This window comes from Marmota monax, unplaced genomic scaffold, assembly GCF_021218885.2.
Source record: "Marmota monax isolate L192 unplaced genomic scaffold, Marmota_monax_Labrador192_F-V1.1 WCK01_AAM20220418_F8-fsc00025, whole genome shotgun sequence".
Taxonomy (NCBI): domain Eukaryota; kingdom Metazoa; phylum Chordata; class Mammalia; order Rodentia; family Sciuridae; genus Marmota; species Marmota monax.
In genome coordinates this window covers 2,301,318-2,316,419 of record NW_026691950.1, presented here as the reverse complement: position 1 = coordinate 2,316,419, position 15,102 = coordinate 2,301,318, and the positions used below count along the sequence as shown (strand labels likewise).

At 45.0% G+C, this 15,102-nt stretch overlaps 1 protein-coding gene across 9 annotated transcripts in view; it reads left to right on the top strand.

The window, feature by feature from the left end:
- The window catches only part of Rbm47 (RNA binding motif protein 47), a 162,125-nt gene extending 147,947 nt beyond the window's left edge, over positions 1-14,178 (top strand). For 7 of the 9 annotated variants that reach the window (XM_046452951.2, XM_046453028.2, XM_046453091.2 and 4 more), the window contains 4 exons: positions 279-1,435; positions 2,218-2,424; positions 5,268-5,476; positions 11,375-14,178. In XM_046452951.2, coding sequence (XP_046308907.1) covers positions 310-1,435; positions 2,218-2,424; positions 5,268-5,476; positions 11,375-11,617 — 1,785 coding nt within the window. In that variant the 5' untranslated portion in view covers positions 279-309 and the 3' untranslated portion in view covers positions 11,618-14,178. The remainder of the gene's footprint in view (positions 1-278; positions 1,436-2,217; positions 2,425-5,267; positions 5,477-11,374) is intronic. The other 2 variants (XM_046453382.2, XM_046453460.2) reach the window with 2 other exon arrangements.
- Positions 14,179-15,102: the final 924 nt, after the last annotated feature.

Below are 15,102 nucleotides of genomic sequence, written 5' to 3'. Positions count from 1 at the left end.
AGCTGTTGGAGGACTGATAAAACGGAAGTACTTGCTCATTCTGGTTTTTTTCCCCCCCTTCTGAGTCACTTCTGGTTTTTCCTGCTCAACTTGACTATTTCAGACTATTTTAAGGCTGCTGCAGTTCTACAACAGCCTCCATCTTATTTCTCATTTAACCACCCCATGGCCTAAAAATTCCTAAGCATGCATCTTGTGAGCCTGGAAAGAGGCAAAGGAGTCAAATTGGGGCTGAAGTCGGTGCAGTTCCCCACTCATGCCACCTTTTGCTTCTCCAGGTTTCCACCAGCTGTGGATGCCTTTGACATTATGACCGCAGAGGATTCCACCGCAGCCATGAGCAGCGACCCAGCCTCAGCCTCCTCGGAGAAGGTACCCGAGGGCGTGGCGGGCGCGCCCAACGAGGCCTCGCTGCTGGCGCTTATGGAACGCACCGGCTACAGCATGGTGCAGGAGAACGGGCAGCGCAAGTATGGCGGCCCGCCCCCCGGCTGGGAGGGCCCGCACCCGCAGCGCGGCTGCGAAGTCTTCGTGGGCAAGATCCCTCGCGACGTGTATGAGGACGAGCTGGTGCCCGTGTTCGAGACAGTGGGCCGCATCTACGAGCTGCGCCTCATGATGGACTTCGACGGCAAGAACCGTGGCTACGCCTTCGTCATGTACTGCCACAAGCACGAGGCCAAGCGCGCGGTGCGCGAGCTCAACAACTACGAGATCCGCCCGGGCCGCCTGCTGGGCGTGTGCTGCAGCGTGGACAACTGCCGCCTCTTCATCGGTGGCATCCCCAAGATGAAGAAGCGCGAGGAGATCCTGGAGGAGATCGCCAAGGTCACCGAGGGCGTGCTCGATGTGATCGTCTACGCCAGCGCTGCGGACAAGATGAAAAACCGCGGCTTCGCGTTTGTGGAGTACGAGAGCCACCGCGCCGCGGCCATGGCGCGCCGCAAGCTCATGCCTGGCCGCATCCAGCTGTGGGGCCACCAGATCGCCGTGGACTGGGCCGAGCCTGAGATCGACGTGGACGAGGACGTGATGGAAACCGTGAAGATCCTCTATGTGCGCAACCTCATGATCGAGACCACGGAGGACACCATCAAGAAGAGCTTTGGCCAGTTCAACCCCGGCTGCGTGGAGCGCGTCAAGAAGATCCGCGACTACGCCTTCGTGCACTTCACCAGCCGCGAGGACGCAGTGCATGCCATGAACAACCTCAACGGCACCGAGCTGGAGGGCTCGTGCCTGGAGGTCACGCTGGCCAAGCCGGTGGACAAGGAGCAGTACTCCCGCTACCAGAAGGCAGCCAAGGGCGGAGGCGCAGCGGAGGCGGCAGCTCAGCAGCCCAGCTACGTGTATCCCTGCGACCCCTACACACTGGCCTACTACGGCTACCCCTACAATGCTCTGATCGGGCCCAACCGGGACTACTTCGTGAAAGGTTAGTGGGACTCTTCTCCTCTGCGGGTCTCCCTGGCGTCCCGTTACTAGGCAGCCTATACTTTACTGAGCTGATTGACCATGAGCCCTACTCTTTTGGCTTTGGATTTGGGTTCTGAGTTCTGTTTGCTGATTCTTCAGACTGATTTCTGAGCACTGAATAAAATACAGATCCTTCTTTTGGGAGCAGTCCAATCAAGGGACTACAGTCTCTCTTGTTAGGGCCTGCACAATTTGGTAGGCCTGCTCATTTCATGGTCAAAACCTGCTTCTGAAATTAAATGTTTAAGTTGGGGCAGTGTTTTGTTGTTGCTGTTTGTAATCATTGGTTAGGACATAATGAAACCCGGCATGACACTGGAAAACAGAGAACCCCAGTTCTAGGTCCTGTTCTCTAATTATCTGGATCTGTAACTAGTCAGTCACCTTAATGTCCCTAGGCCTGTTTTCTCCATCATAAAATGAGGCAGGTGGACTAGCAGATCCCTTTTCAGGACTGAACTTTTTTTACACTCTATAAATATTTCTTTACTGAAGTTGCAATTACAATTCTAGGGACTCGCTTTGCTGGTTAATCTCCTGCACAGAGTGGGCAGACTTAGGATGCACATCTAAGTGGAAACAGCATGTTTGGAGCCTCTTGACCAGCCCATCCAAGTCCAAAAGTGCAGCCACCTGCCATATAGACTTAGGACAAATTAAATGCCAGGAATCGTGGGCCAAGGTCTTCCTCCTGTGCTGTCACGGTTGCTTGCTCATCATTTTTTGTGTTGTTATTATAAGCAGGCAGCATAAGAGGCCGAGGGCGAGGTGCAGCTGGCAACAGAGCCCCCGGACCCAGGGGTTCCTACCTCGGGGGATATTCTGCTGGCCGCGGTATATATAGCCGATATCATGAAGGGAAAGGAAAGCAGCAAGAAAAAGCATATGAACTTGTGCCGAATTTGGAAATCTCTGCTGTCAATCCAGTTGCCATTAAACCTGGTACAGGTCAGTATAAAGCAGAGCAAGAATGCATCCATTCTACCTAAACCCCAACCCTATCTTTGAAGTGAATCCAAGCCCTCTGGGCTCCTCTGGTTACCCGTATGTGGATTCATTTACCACGGGCAGCCAGAGACTAGGCAAAAAGAAGGTGGCCTCCTAGACCTTCTTATCTGGAACTTATGGGATGATCTAGCTCCAGGTCTAGCTCCAACCATGTTCAAATCAAACTGTCGAGTAGAAACTTTTTCTAGTGGGTATCACCAATTGTTGGTCTTTTTCTTAACCTGTGGCCAAGAAGGCAGAGATAGGCCAGATAGTAGTGCATGCCTGTAATCCCAGTTGAGGCAGGAGGATCACGAGTTCAAAGCCAGCTTCAGCAACTTAGCAAGACCCTGTTGCTAAATAAAGCCTGGGGATGTGGCTCAGAGGTTGAGTGCCTCTGGGTTCAATCCCCAATAACACATACACTCACACAAACACACACACAAAAGGCAGAGTTAAGGTTAAGGAGAGGGAAGATATAAGAGAGGAAGAATATGAGACTCTGTATCTTCCAACAGCCAAAATCTGTCTTTTTCTTTCTCAGGTCTATTTCTGGCCCCACCATCAGGTGGTTTTTTATTTGTTTATTTTTGCTTTTTTTTTTTTTCCCCCTCAGTGCTGGGATGGAACCCAGAGTGTCATCCATATAGGCAAGGGCCCTACCACTGAGCTATATCCCCCGTCCTACCCTAACTGTCTGAACCCTGGAGGTGTAGCTTATTATCAGTTCTGGGTGTTAAAGGGTAGAAATCTCCCTTCAAGAGGAAGTAGCACCATCTGTCCCTCTTGTGGTCTAAGCAAACATGAACACTTGGGGACAAGGCAGTCGTCAGAGTTTCTGTAATTGCTGATTCCCTGTATTGTAATTTCTAGCACTCGCGTCCTCTTCCTGCTGGATCAGTAGATTTAGAGTAGGGATGCTCAAGTCAATCCAGCTGGGGATATTGAACTGTGCTCCAAGCCCCAAGAACCTGTTTGCCAACATCGTTGCTACCCTTAGCCACCTAACCCGAGGCAGGGCTTCTGATCCTAACCTGCAAGAAATTTTAACTCCATTCAGTGAGCCCTGCACAAACTTGCTCTCAGCAGGTACCTCATAAGCATCTAAAAGCATGGAAACTTGAGTTGTTGAATAACTGGAGCAATATTTCTATGACTTCTTCCTGGCCTGAAGAGCATTTGAAGCTCAGCTACTCTGATTTTCCTGGACAAAATTGGGTCCAGGAATCTGTGTTTGAGACATAGATTGGCATTGGCTTCACAGGGCTAAAAAGCACGTTTGTAATGGAGCCTCCATTTGAAGGAAAGTGATGTTTTTTTGTTTTTGTTTTTGTTTTTTTGTTTTTTGCCTGTGAAATAGTCCCTCCATCTCTGCAGTTAAGTGACTGGCACTAGATTTCCTTATAAATATCATTGGTCCTATGAGCAATGTAAAACTGATTCCCTAGCTTTCTGTAACTCCAAAACATCTGGATAAAGGAGTTCTACTTATTGGGAAAGGGTCTTCTCCTCTTGCCAAGTTACGTAGCTTAAGGTTTAACTAGAGAAAATAACTGTTGAACAGTCTTTAGCCATGTATCACCCTAGGTAGATTCCTGCAGGCTGGTGGCCAGAACCCTGTAGAGTTTACTTGGTACAATCCCAACAGGCTTAAATTGATAACCCTCTGCATCCCATCCCCTTGGCCTCTATTTCTGAGCACCCAGAAAATTTGAACTAGGAGAGACACCAGGGTGGTGGTGTCTGGGCACAAGACCAGTGGAAGATATGGTTGGAAAGGGAGGTAAAATATTTGGTTAAGGTTTTAGATATTTTTTATTGAATGACTGTACCATTGTTCCACTTATGGTCATTTGCCTCTTTACTTTTGATCAAGTCAATCTTCATTAGAATAAATGGACCTACCTATAGTTGAAGGAGAAACATAAATGAAAGGGTTCTTTGTGTATCCATTTCATATTCTTCCATATCCTTTCAACACGCACAGCATACACACGCACAGACTTCCCCCAAATCAATGCTAAAATCTTTTCCTTGGGAACTTTTCTTATTGTGTGCTGACATTCAATCACTACTATCTGTTTGATTCTCTGCTTAAAATCACTCCTTTGGATGCTGTTCAGAAAGTATTTGAATTGGCAGGTCCCTGAAAGACCAGTCACTCTTCCTGCTTTACTGCTAGAAAAATTAGAGAATTTTACATCTTTTGTTAAGTCTCCCCCATCCTTGCTCTGTAACACTGACATCCGAAATACAGGGCAGGGAGAATGTGCACAGATCTCTGAAGTGTCAGAATGAAACCTCACCAGCACTTTTTAAGTGGTGAAAGTGAAAAAGGCCCTGGGTCTGGTGACGGAAGAGGTGAGTGAGAACCAACAGGCAGGCGCAGCGCTCACGTTTGCTGGGCCTCCCACCTTCGATTTCACTTCTTATCCTGAGCCCGTTTTTCAGGGTCTCAGGCCCTTTCCTGATTGATGGGACATCAAGAGAATGATTCAGAGGGAGCTTTCTGTAGACAAGTGGAAAATGTTGGTGCACACCCTAGCTCTAGCCTCCCCTTCCACATCGGGAGACGCCATCCCGTGTGGTTCCAAGACAAGCAGAAGAAGTTCCCTGCTGCCTCCCGTCCCTTCCTGCTGGGCAGCACCTTGTTAAATGGCCTCTACTGAAAAAGTATTCATAAAGTCTGGGGAGGCCCCCTGACTGCTCACCTCGTTTTTCCAAAAATACCATTGAGCACATGGTAGATCCTCCTCAGTGACTGAAAGTGACGGACCTGTTTTGCCTTCTTGCTTCTCTTGCAGTGGCCATCCCTGCCATCGGGGCCCAATATTCCATGTTTCAGGCAGCCCCAGCCCCTAAAATGATTGAAGATGGCAAGATCCACACAATGGAGCACATGATCAGCCCCATCGCTGTGCAGCCAGACCCAGCCAGTGCTGCCGCCGCCGCTGCTGCTGCTGCCGCAGCCGCCGCTGTCATTCCTGCAGTATCAACGCCGCCACCTTTCCAGGTAGAGCTCCCCTTGGGTCATTGTCATTTGTGTGTGGATCCTCTCCTTGCTGTGGCATCATCTTAGCATTCAGCACTAGAATTTACTTGGAGCCTAGCTCTCTGTTACAGCTATGGGATTGGGTAATTTTTTTTATTAAGAATTGCACTGCTTTGAGTGTGTCCTTGTTATTAAAGATAGGGAGCAGTATTACGAAATGTGAGGTGTGGTTTTCAGGGTCATATTTTTTGTACAGCACCGAAGCGTGTTCAGCTCATGCTGTGACGGAGTTGATGCCGGGAGTACAGGGAGATGGAGCCTGTGTTCGTATTCTGATTTGAAGCTCATGAAAGATTTTTTTTAAATGTTTACCCTTTATATATAAAATATGTTTTATGTATTTATGTGTGCACACATATGCGTAAAAAGCACAAGAATTTCTGTGTAGATAAAAGTATATAAAACTTTACAAAAATTTGCCCTCACTCCTCTTCTCTGGCCACAGTTCACACTATTCCCCTGTCTTTTCCAAAACTAATGTTACCATTTGGGCCTCCTTCCCCTCCTTTGCTCATCGTGTTCTCCTACCTACCATTTCTTGGTTGTGTCTCTTCTGCAGAACCTCCCTCTCACCTGTCCTAGAGAAGTCCTCCCTCCCATACTTGCCATTACCACAGTATTACTTGGCACCTAGCTGCCACTGTGCTGTGTCTTAGAAAGAGACTCCCCCAGGCCAAAAGCTATGTTTTAGGCTTCTTTGTATCTTCAGTGCACAGCACAGAGGGACATCAACCCTACCAAAAAGTCTTGTTAGAGCTCTTCTCTGTGAAGCATTCAATCATGAGCACCTTACTACAAATGAGAAATGCCCGCACCCAGGGTCTAATTGAACAAGAACTACCCAAGGCATGTATTGAGAAACTGATCACTATACTCAAAGCCATTTCAGTTGGGCTGGACTGGGGTTCTAGAAGCTGTCATTTTATACGAGTACCTCAGTGGTTCTGAAATAGCCACCCCAGGAGGATGCTCTTTCCCTGCTTTTGCCTACTGGGAACCCATTCTTGGCTGCATTACTCAGAAAAGGTTAAACCAATTGGAGTTTGTCAATGTGTCATTAAGAATTCTTGGACTGGGGTTGTGGCTCAGTGGTAGAGCACTTGCCTAGCATGCATGAGGCACTGGGTTCAATTTTCAGCACCACATCTAAATAAGTAAATAAAATAAAGGTCCATCAACAACTAATAAAAATATAAAAACAAACAAACAAAAAAAGACTTCTTTAAGTCAGGATCCGTAGGGGGCTAAGGTGATGGGGAGAAGGAAGGAAGAGACTCACACTGTACCATGACAGTTTAGTTATCACTTGAGGAATGATTGCAAATATCCATAACTTGAAAGTAATTCTGCAATTAAGGTAATTTATTTTAATACCTATTTTTACTTCTAATTGGTACATAATAATTGTACATATTTAGGGGTACAGTGTATTAAGATCTGATCAGGGTAACTAGCATATCCATCACCTCAAACATTTGTCATTTCTTTGTGTTGGGAGCATTCAGAATCCTCTCTACGAGCTCATTAGAGATATACAATTAACCGTTGTCAACATAGTTACCCTACTGTGCTATAGAACATTAGAAGTTATTCCTTCTAGCCAACTGCATTGAGTAATAATTTTTAATTCTTCTCCACTACGAAACTCATTCAGTCAAAGTACAACTGTTGTCAGTTGATTGCTGTGGACATTTGTTCCTCCTCTAGTACTTTGTGCAGAATGCCCAGAGCTACTGACTTTTTAACCTGCTATGCCTTTGTACTCTTTAAGTCTGAACACCCTGTCCTTGTCCTTTAACCTGGATTCTCTAATAGGTTCAGCCCTCTGCTTCTTTTGAATTTCCTGCTGAATCATGGCAGAGGAAGGAGTTTCGTTGTTGTTGGTGGTGGTGGTGGTAGTGAGGATTGAAGCCCAAGGTGCATTACACCGAGCCACATCCCCGGCCCTTTTTATTTTTTATTTTGAGACAAGGTCTTGCTAAGCCACTAAGTTACTTAGGGTTATGTTAAGTTGCTGAGGCTGGCCTTGAACTTGCAATCCTCCTGCCTCAGCCTCCAGAGTCACTGGGATTACAGGTATGCACCACCATACCTGGCAGAAGGAGCATTTTTAAGCACCACTGATTGTTGAAAAGAATCCTCTCTAAGCCACACTGGAAACTGATCTCCCAGCGTGGCTTCCAGAACCTACCTGAGGTACACCTTCCATCCTCCTCCCCTGCCTTGCAGATGCTCAGGGATCCAATTCAGCCTTTTTATATCTAAAAGTTCATGTGGCCTTTGCAAGCAGTGAAGAAATATTTGCCAGTGTAGATAGGCTTTTTCAAATTGCCTCCTCACAGTGTTTTAATTCTCAACAAGAAATCTGTAATACAGGTGGAGCAGAGATAACCATTCCTCCTGGAGGGAAACCCAGTCTTTTCCCTGCCCACCTGCCACCTTCCCACCTACCTCATCTCCCCTCGACACGTGTCACTTTTTGAAAGTCTCAGACCTAGTACATATAACCAGGCCAGGAACATGTGCCCCCTCGTTTGCTAGGGGATATAAGTCCTACCTGCAAATGTTACTTGTGACAAAGGCATATTACCAACACTGATGTTAAAGGAGTCTTAGCCAAGCACAGGGAGTGGGGTGAAAACAAAGCAAATTGCATGCAATAAAGGGGGGGTGACCTTGGTGATTTAGGTATAAAGCTGTTAATATATTTATAAGCTCACAAAAAATCTGGGATAGCAGGAGGAAGTGAAATTCACAGGCCAGCCCTGGTCTCATTTAATCCACGGTTTCAGTTTCCTCGGTTGAATTAGAAGTAGTTTTGAAAGGTGTTCAATGGTATCTTTCTCCCGCTGCCACTCCCACATTTTTCTCTCTTCCTTCTCTTCGATTAAGCTGTATTAATCAACACAGGAGTCCTTCACTGGCTCTCCGCAAGACGCTTCTCATCTATTCTTCCTTTGCAGGGAAGAAAATCAAGGCTGGGGAGGTGACTGAATCACCTAGAGCCATATGACTGGCAAGGGGCCAAATTTGGGCAGGCAGATCAGATCTGTCTCCGTCCTCATATTACAGAAAAATACTGTCCATGAAAGGGACGTCACCGGGAGTGAGAAAAGAGGCCAGGGGTTTAGCAACCTGCTCTTGATTTCAGGTTGGCCGAGGAGAGTTTGAGCCTTGATATTTCTCACAGCCTTAAGGAGGATTTGTTGACCCCACTCTCTGGGCACAGAGATGATTTTATCAGAAAGGGCAGACAGACAGCGTGAGCCCTCCAGTGCTCTGGTCACTACTGACAAGTGCTGCAGACCCTTCCCTCCCCCTGCTGGTCATCCCATTGGTGCTGCCCTGCCAGGGCGCCCACCTAGGCCATTTCCTGTAGATTGTAAGGTTTTCAAAAACAACCAGGTCACAGTACATTTTGCTTCAGGCCTGAAATAGAACTACAACCCAAGGACCTGAAGGAAAACATCTTTTGGCAAAACAAACAAACAAAGCCCATTCTACCTCGTGGTTCTGCCAGCCCATGTCTTCTCCCAGAAATCATCTGGATATAGGTTCATACACAGAGGTGATTAAAGATGGTCCTAGCCCCCATACTTGGGTTTTACTTACTCTCACCTTCAATCATTTGGTGGGCAGAAAGAATGACCTTTAAACTGGTTTGCACCACGAAAGCAGGAAGCCGGAAGCTCTGACAGGACACTATTCTGTTGAGGTCAAAGTGGGCAGGATCATGTCTTGAGTTTGACTGCATGACCACAAACTGGGTCCCCAGACCATAGTAGGTGTTCAGTGAAGTTCAGGGAATGTTGGTCTATGGAAATTTAGATATCCACGCATGACCTGCCACCAGGAAGCCAAGACTGAAGCGCCCCCCCCCTCAGTCAGCCCTCCCTTGCGACACCCTAACCAATAGCACAAACGAAGATCGAGCACACTTATTAGAAAACTGGAGCACAGTGGGCGGTAGCTGGCCCGTGGGTGTTGCCATGTAGTTGAGTCGTGACAGCCTCATTGTTGTAAGTTACTGCACAGTACTAGGCACGTGATAGGGAACGCTCAGAGAACACTCTACTCAGCTGTCAGTGAGTTCTTGTCCCTGGCAGCATGTTGGAAACACAGTGGTAGAAGTTTTTTTCTTTTTTTTTTTTTTTTACTTAGTTTATGATCATTAAGGTCGTATGTCCAGGTTGAGTCAGCACTGGGACACTCAGAACTGATGCTCCTCTGGATTTATTCTGTCATTCATCCACCCTGAGTGCTGAGTCATTTGCAAATATGTTCATAACTTGGTGTTGGGGGGACGGAGCACATCTGAGAGATGTCCTTCCCTCCCTGCCGTCTCCTCCCTTAGTGCATTTGTTATTAAAACCTATATCCACACATTTTGGAAAGCATTGCTGCGACCTAGTCTTCCAGTTTCAACACTCTCCTGGTTGTAAGGGGTAGCTAATGAGACTCTCCCTGTACATTGCATAGTGTCATAGGAGGCCAGATTATATTGGGTCCGACATTTCATTGCTTAAAAGCTGTGTCGCTATATGCAAATCACTCAACACATCTGTACCTCTCTGCGTAATCAGGTACCCACCTTCACTGGCCGTTGTGATGATTCAATAATGTCAATCAAACAAGGAACGCAGAATGGTGCCTGGCAGTGGTAATCACTGTTGTCGTTCATTGTTATGATTATATGTTATTTGACACAGTTGAAAAAAACATTCCTAAGTTAGAAGTTCCTTTGAATATAATTATTGGTCTGATTCATAGATGTGTTAGAGAAATAACTAATTTTTTTATAAGAATTCAGTAAGAACTAACTTTTAAAGTCTAATTTTCCATTTAGATGTAGTGAGGCGTAAGGAGACCAGACAAGCCTTGAGTTCAGGATTTTCTGTGGAACATAAGATGCCCCAATCCCTTTTTCCACAAAGCTGCTTTCAAAACTAGCTTCACAGCAAACTTTTTGGAAAACACTTCACAGGACCTGAATCTTCCCCTCCTAATCCTGTTTGTTCTGAAAACACGGTGTCTTACACTCTGAGCAGGGGCTTGTACAGAGCTATCCACGCTGAGGCAGCTTGAGCTTCCTCACTTCCTCCTCATTTGGAAACCGCTCTTGGTCCTTCAAAACACAGTTTAAGCGTCCCCAAATTCTGAGATGCTTTCTCCAACTCTCTTAGTTAGCAGAAAATCCTCTATGTGGAGGGGTACGCAGAGTGGTGTCCTAGCTCAGGTGGGACATGATAGGAGCCATCAATCACATTGGCTGGAAAGTACATAGTCACAAAATTTTAAGGTCTTAGCTTAAAAATCTGTCCCTTTGAAGACCATTTCCATTAAGTTGGAAAAGTCTCCTCTCTGTGTCCCCACAAATAAGTGTGAGTGAAGGCAGCTGGCAGGTATTTAGGGGCCACACTTCAAGGAAAATACTTATTTTTAATTATTGTGTGGAAGGAAGATTGTCCAACTCTCTTTCCAGCTCACTATGGGGCATGGACAGAGTGGAATGATGAGTAGAAGAGTATTCCAGCTTCCCCTCAGCCTTTCTGGTCTCATTTTCACCAGGGTGGCATCCTGGAATTTGGATGAATGACGTGCTTAAGGATGTCACTCCCCCTAGCTCTTTAATGGCTTTTACCCCAGTCCCTGAAAATAATAGTTGCTTGCTTACCCTCCTGGCTTCCCATCCTGAGGTCCTGCGAATAGAAACCCTTGCCTTCATCCATCTTTGGGGATTCTTCCATCCCTGGGAGAAGATGCTCAATGAATGAACAGGTGGTGGTAACTGTTGTGAGTGTGAACTGTTGTGATTTGGAGTGAGCAGGTTCAGGAAGGCTTCTTCTTGTCTCCCCTCAGGGCCGCCCAATAACCCCCGTGTACACGGTGGCTCCGAACGTTCCAAGAATTCCCACTGCCGGCATCTACGGGGCCAGTTACGTTCCATTTGCTGCACCGGCCACGGCCACCATCGCCACACTACAGAAGAATGCTGCCGCCGCCGCTGCCATGTACGGAGGGTACGCTGCGGGCTACATACCTCAGGCCTTCCCGGCTGCTGCTATTCAGGTCCCCATTCACGACGTCTACCAGACCTACTGAGGCTGGTGACAGGCGCAATGGCCAGCCACAAACATCGCTGCAGGAACACTGTACAATTTATGAAGAAAGGACCATGTTGGATTCACGCACATGTGAACCGTGACAGTGAAGAATGTTATCGAATATCAAATATCACCTGAAATATTTTATACACATGAAGTTTTCACTAGTTTTTTTTTAAGACTGTCCTCAACTGAGCAGGCCTGTGTTCGTACATTTCTCAGAGACTCGCAGGGGTCCGTGCCTTAATACCATCTTTTAAAAAAACTTGTCCGCCGAATGACATTTGTATAGAGGTTTTGTGTTGTTCTGTTTTTTAAGGATATATTTTTCAGTATGAAGGTTATTTTCTTAACTTCTGCACTCCGGAGAGTTCTATTTTGTGGTACCTTCCATAGTAGACCAGCTGGCTGTTTAAAAAGCACCCTCGAGCAGCTGGAGAACTGTTTTGAAAATATATATTCACTATTTAAAGATGCAAACAATTGTGCTTTGAAATACTACACCAAGCATTATTTTAAAGGTGATACTGGAAAGTGCAATTTTAATATCAGTAAAACCTCTGCTGTATTTCCGCTGGCATTAAGGGTTGACGGTGTTACCATGTGTTACCATGATGCTTCTGTTTTTGAAAAGAAATCGGAACACTCAATCTCTCCTCAGGCCAACATGGAAATGACTCGTCACACTCTGAGTCCAAACACTGGAAAGCTGTACCTGTCACCATTACCTTGGGTTGGTTCTCCATGTGCCTCGATTGTTAAACATGCCCCTCCCATCCCACCTCACCCCAGTCCCCATCCCTAGTCCAGCTTCAAAGTTTGGCAATTCTAGGATGCATGAAGAACTCTATAGAGAAAACAACTGGTGGCTTTTGTACTTCTCCCTGGGTTTTTAATGGGCTTCTTTGTTTTGTTGTACTGTTTTGTTTTGTTTTGGTTGGGGAGGTATTATCTTCTACATGTGCTCTTTTCAGTAGCAGAGTACGTGTAAGCACCGGGTTTTAATATTATGTTTGCATAAGACATCTTCGCATAGCTATTTAATTGTCCAGGATAAAACTTTAATTCCCTTTCTGATGTTTTTATTTTATTCCTTTTTGAAGTATGGGTTTTTAGAGACAAAGAATGTATGTTGTTGTGGACAAGATCCCAAAGACTCTTGTCAGCAGAAAGTTAAGCCTCTAGTTGCCTTATCATGTTTCATGCAAAATGCTGTGGTCACCGACGGTGTTGGGAACGTTATGTTTGTTGAAAAGGGCTTTCCTCCTTAGCTGTGCACTCGGTGGCTGAGCTGAAGTGCGGCCCGCATATCCAGGAGGAGAGACCTGAAGGAGTTTTATAAAAGTTTGTAAATATCTTCTCATGCTGACTTTTTAGTCTTTTTATGTTGCTGAAGTTCACGGTATAGAGTTTAATGCAAAGTGAAACCATTTTATTTCAATGTTATTAAAAAGATTTGCTTTATTAGGAAGTAAATATATTGTTGCAGTGTTTTGTGCCTGTTTAAGGGCTTTTGTTTAGCAAAGTGAATGTAAAATACAGTAAAATGTTAAGATTGTCATCTCTTCTATGAACTACATCAACTTGGAATTTTGAAAAGGCTCTATCCAGGAAGTGCGGTGTGCAATAAGGTAGCAGATCCACAGTGGTGTTTTTATGTCATGTTAGAGATTTCATCAAATCATTCCATTCACTGTATTTCTGTTGATGGCTGAATTCTTATTTGTGGATTAATAATAGGATCATGCCCTTAGCAAATACTTTTAGTTGTTTTTTTTTTTTTAATTAAGAGACTACCAAATGCCTTCCCCCACCCATCTTGATGGGATGAGTTTTTATATATATAAGGAATATTTATTTAACTATTCTATAAAATTATTGAGTGCCTGCTAAGGCCTTTAAACATTCCTGACATTCCTTTCCATCATTCTTAAATGACATAAAGTGATAGTGCAATGTTCCTGATGAGGTACCCAGCAAGCTGCATCCCAACTCGGAATCTGTTGGAATGACTAATCCAACAAAATGCAATTTGGATCAGATCTTCATCCATTGACTGTGTGAAAGAAGTACTCTCCTTCCTGTGAAGGATTGTCACAGAGGGTCACTGGATGAAACTCTGACCCAGTGCTCTTACTGTATTTTACATGTGCCTGTAAATTATTTGCAAAAAAGAAAAAAAAAAGTTTTTTAACGGTATCTTAACATGGCAACTACCAAACTACCTTAAAAACAAATGTTGGTGACAGCCAGTTAAGTATCAGTGAGCCTCCTCTCTGTGGTCTTACCTGTTTCTATTGTTTCAAAACCATTTCATGTACACTACTGAGGTAAGTTTATAACTTGAAATGTGAACTTTTTATTTTTTAGGGGTTAAGAACAAACTACATAAATGTTTTAAAAAAAAGTTTTAGAGTTCTGCTTCACGTGCTATTAGTTTAGTTGTTACTTTTAGCTGCATTGTATTTGAAAAGCTTTTTAGATCTTGCTCCATTTACAGTACATTCTTAGGATGTATGTAGTAAATAAAGCTTTCTTTAAAGCAATTTCAAGACTTTATCTTAAATTGTGGGGTTTTTTTTAACACTGATTTTTTTTTTTCTCCAACAAAATTAAGAAAGCCCTGATACAGCATAGAAGTGATTTCACTAATTGAGCATTTTCATTTGGAGAAACAGACAAGCTATTGTCATGTCTTTGGCTTGAAATTTCTACGAAAGATGAATTACCAAGACTTTGGCTCAGAAGGTGGAGCATTCAAATCCTACTAAGCATTTAGATTGGAACAGAATGTGACAAACTGTCCCACCTCTCTCTGCGGAAGTCTGGTTAGGTACCCAAGAGCTTTGCATCCAGAACTCTCTGTGGAGGTGGCTGATGTGACATTGAGCTGTTTGGTGATCTCATGAAAGTGCTGAGGTGACCTTGATGGTCACTGCCTGTGAAACCCAGGCTTTCTTGTTTCTCCTTTTCATAGTGCACGGCAAGGTTATAGAACACTTCCTTCCCTTTTCTGTAGAGACCATCAGTAACTTCACACAGTGTCTAGTAGCAAAGTCAGGCAAGGGATTAGACAGAAAGGGGCAAGTTGTCCAGGGAATTACTGCACTTTTCACACTTGCTCCACTTGGCTTTGCAGGTGATTAAGATCAAGAATTTTACCTTCTTGGGGGCTGGGCATATAGCTCAGTAGTAGAGCACTTGGCTAGCCCGCAGAAGAGGCTCAGAACCCAGCAGGGCTGAGGCTGCTGCCTTACCTTTGAACCTGGGTCATGGCCTCCCAACCCACATTCCCTGGAATCCTAATTTCCTGCTTCCTCTTAAAAGTATAAAGGCCTATTGAGAGGTAGAACAGGCCTGGTAACCTCCCAAGAAGACAGATCATTAGCAAATTTTTTTTTCCTTTTATTTATTTATTTTTTTTTTGTACCATAGATTGAACTCAGAGGTGCTTCACGGCTGAGCCAAATCTCCAGCCCTTTT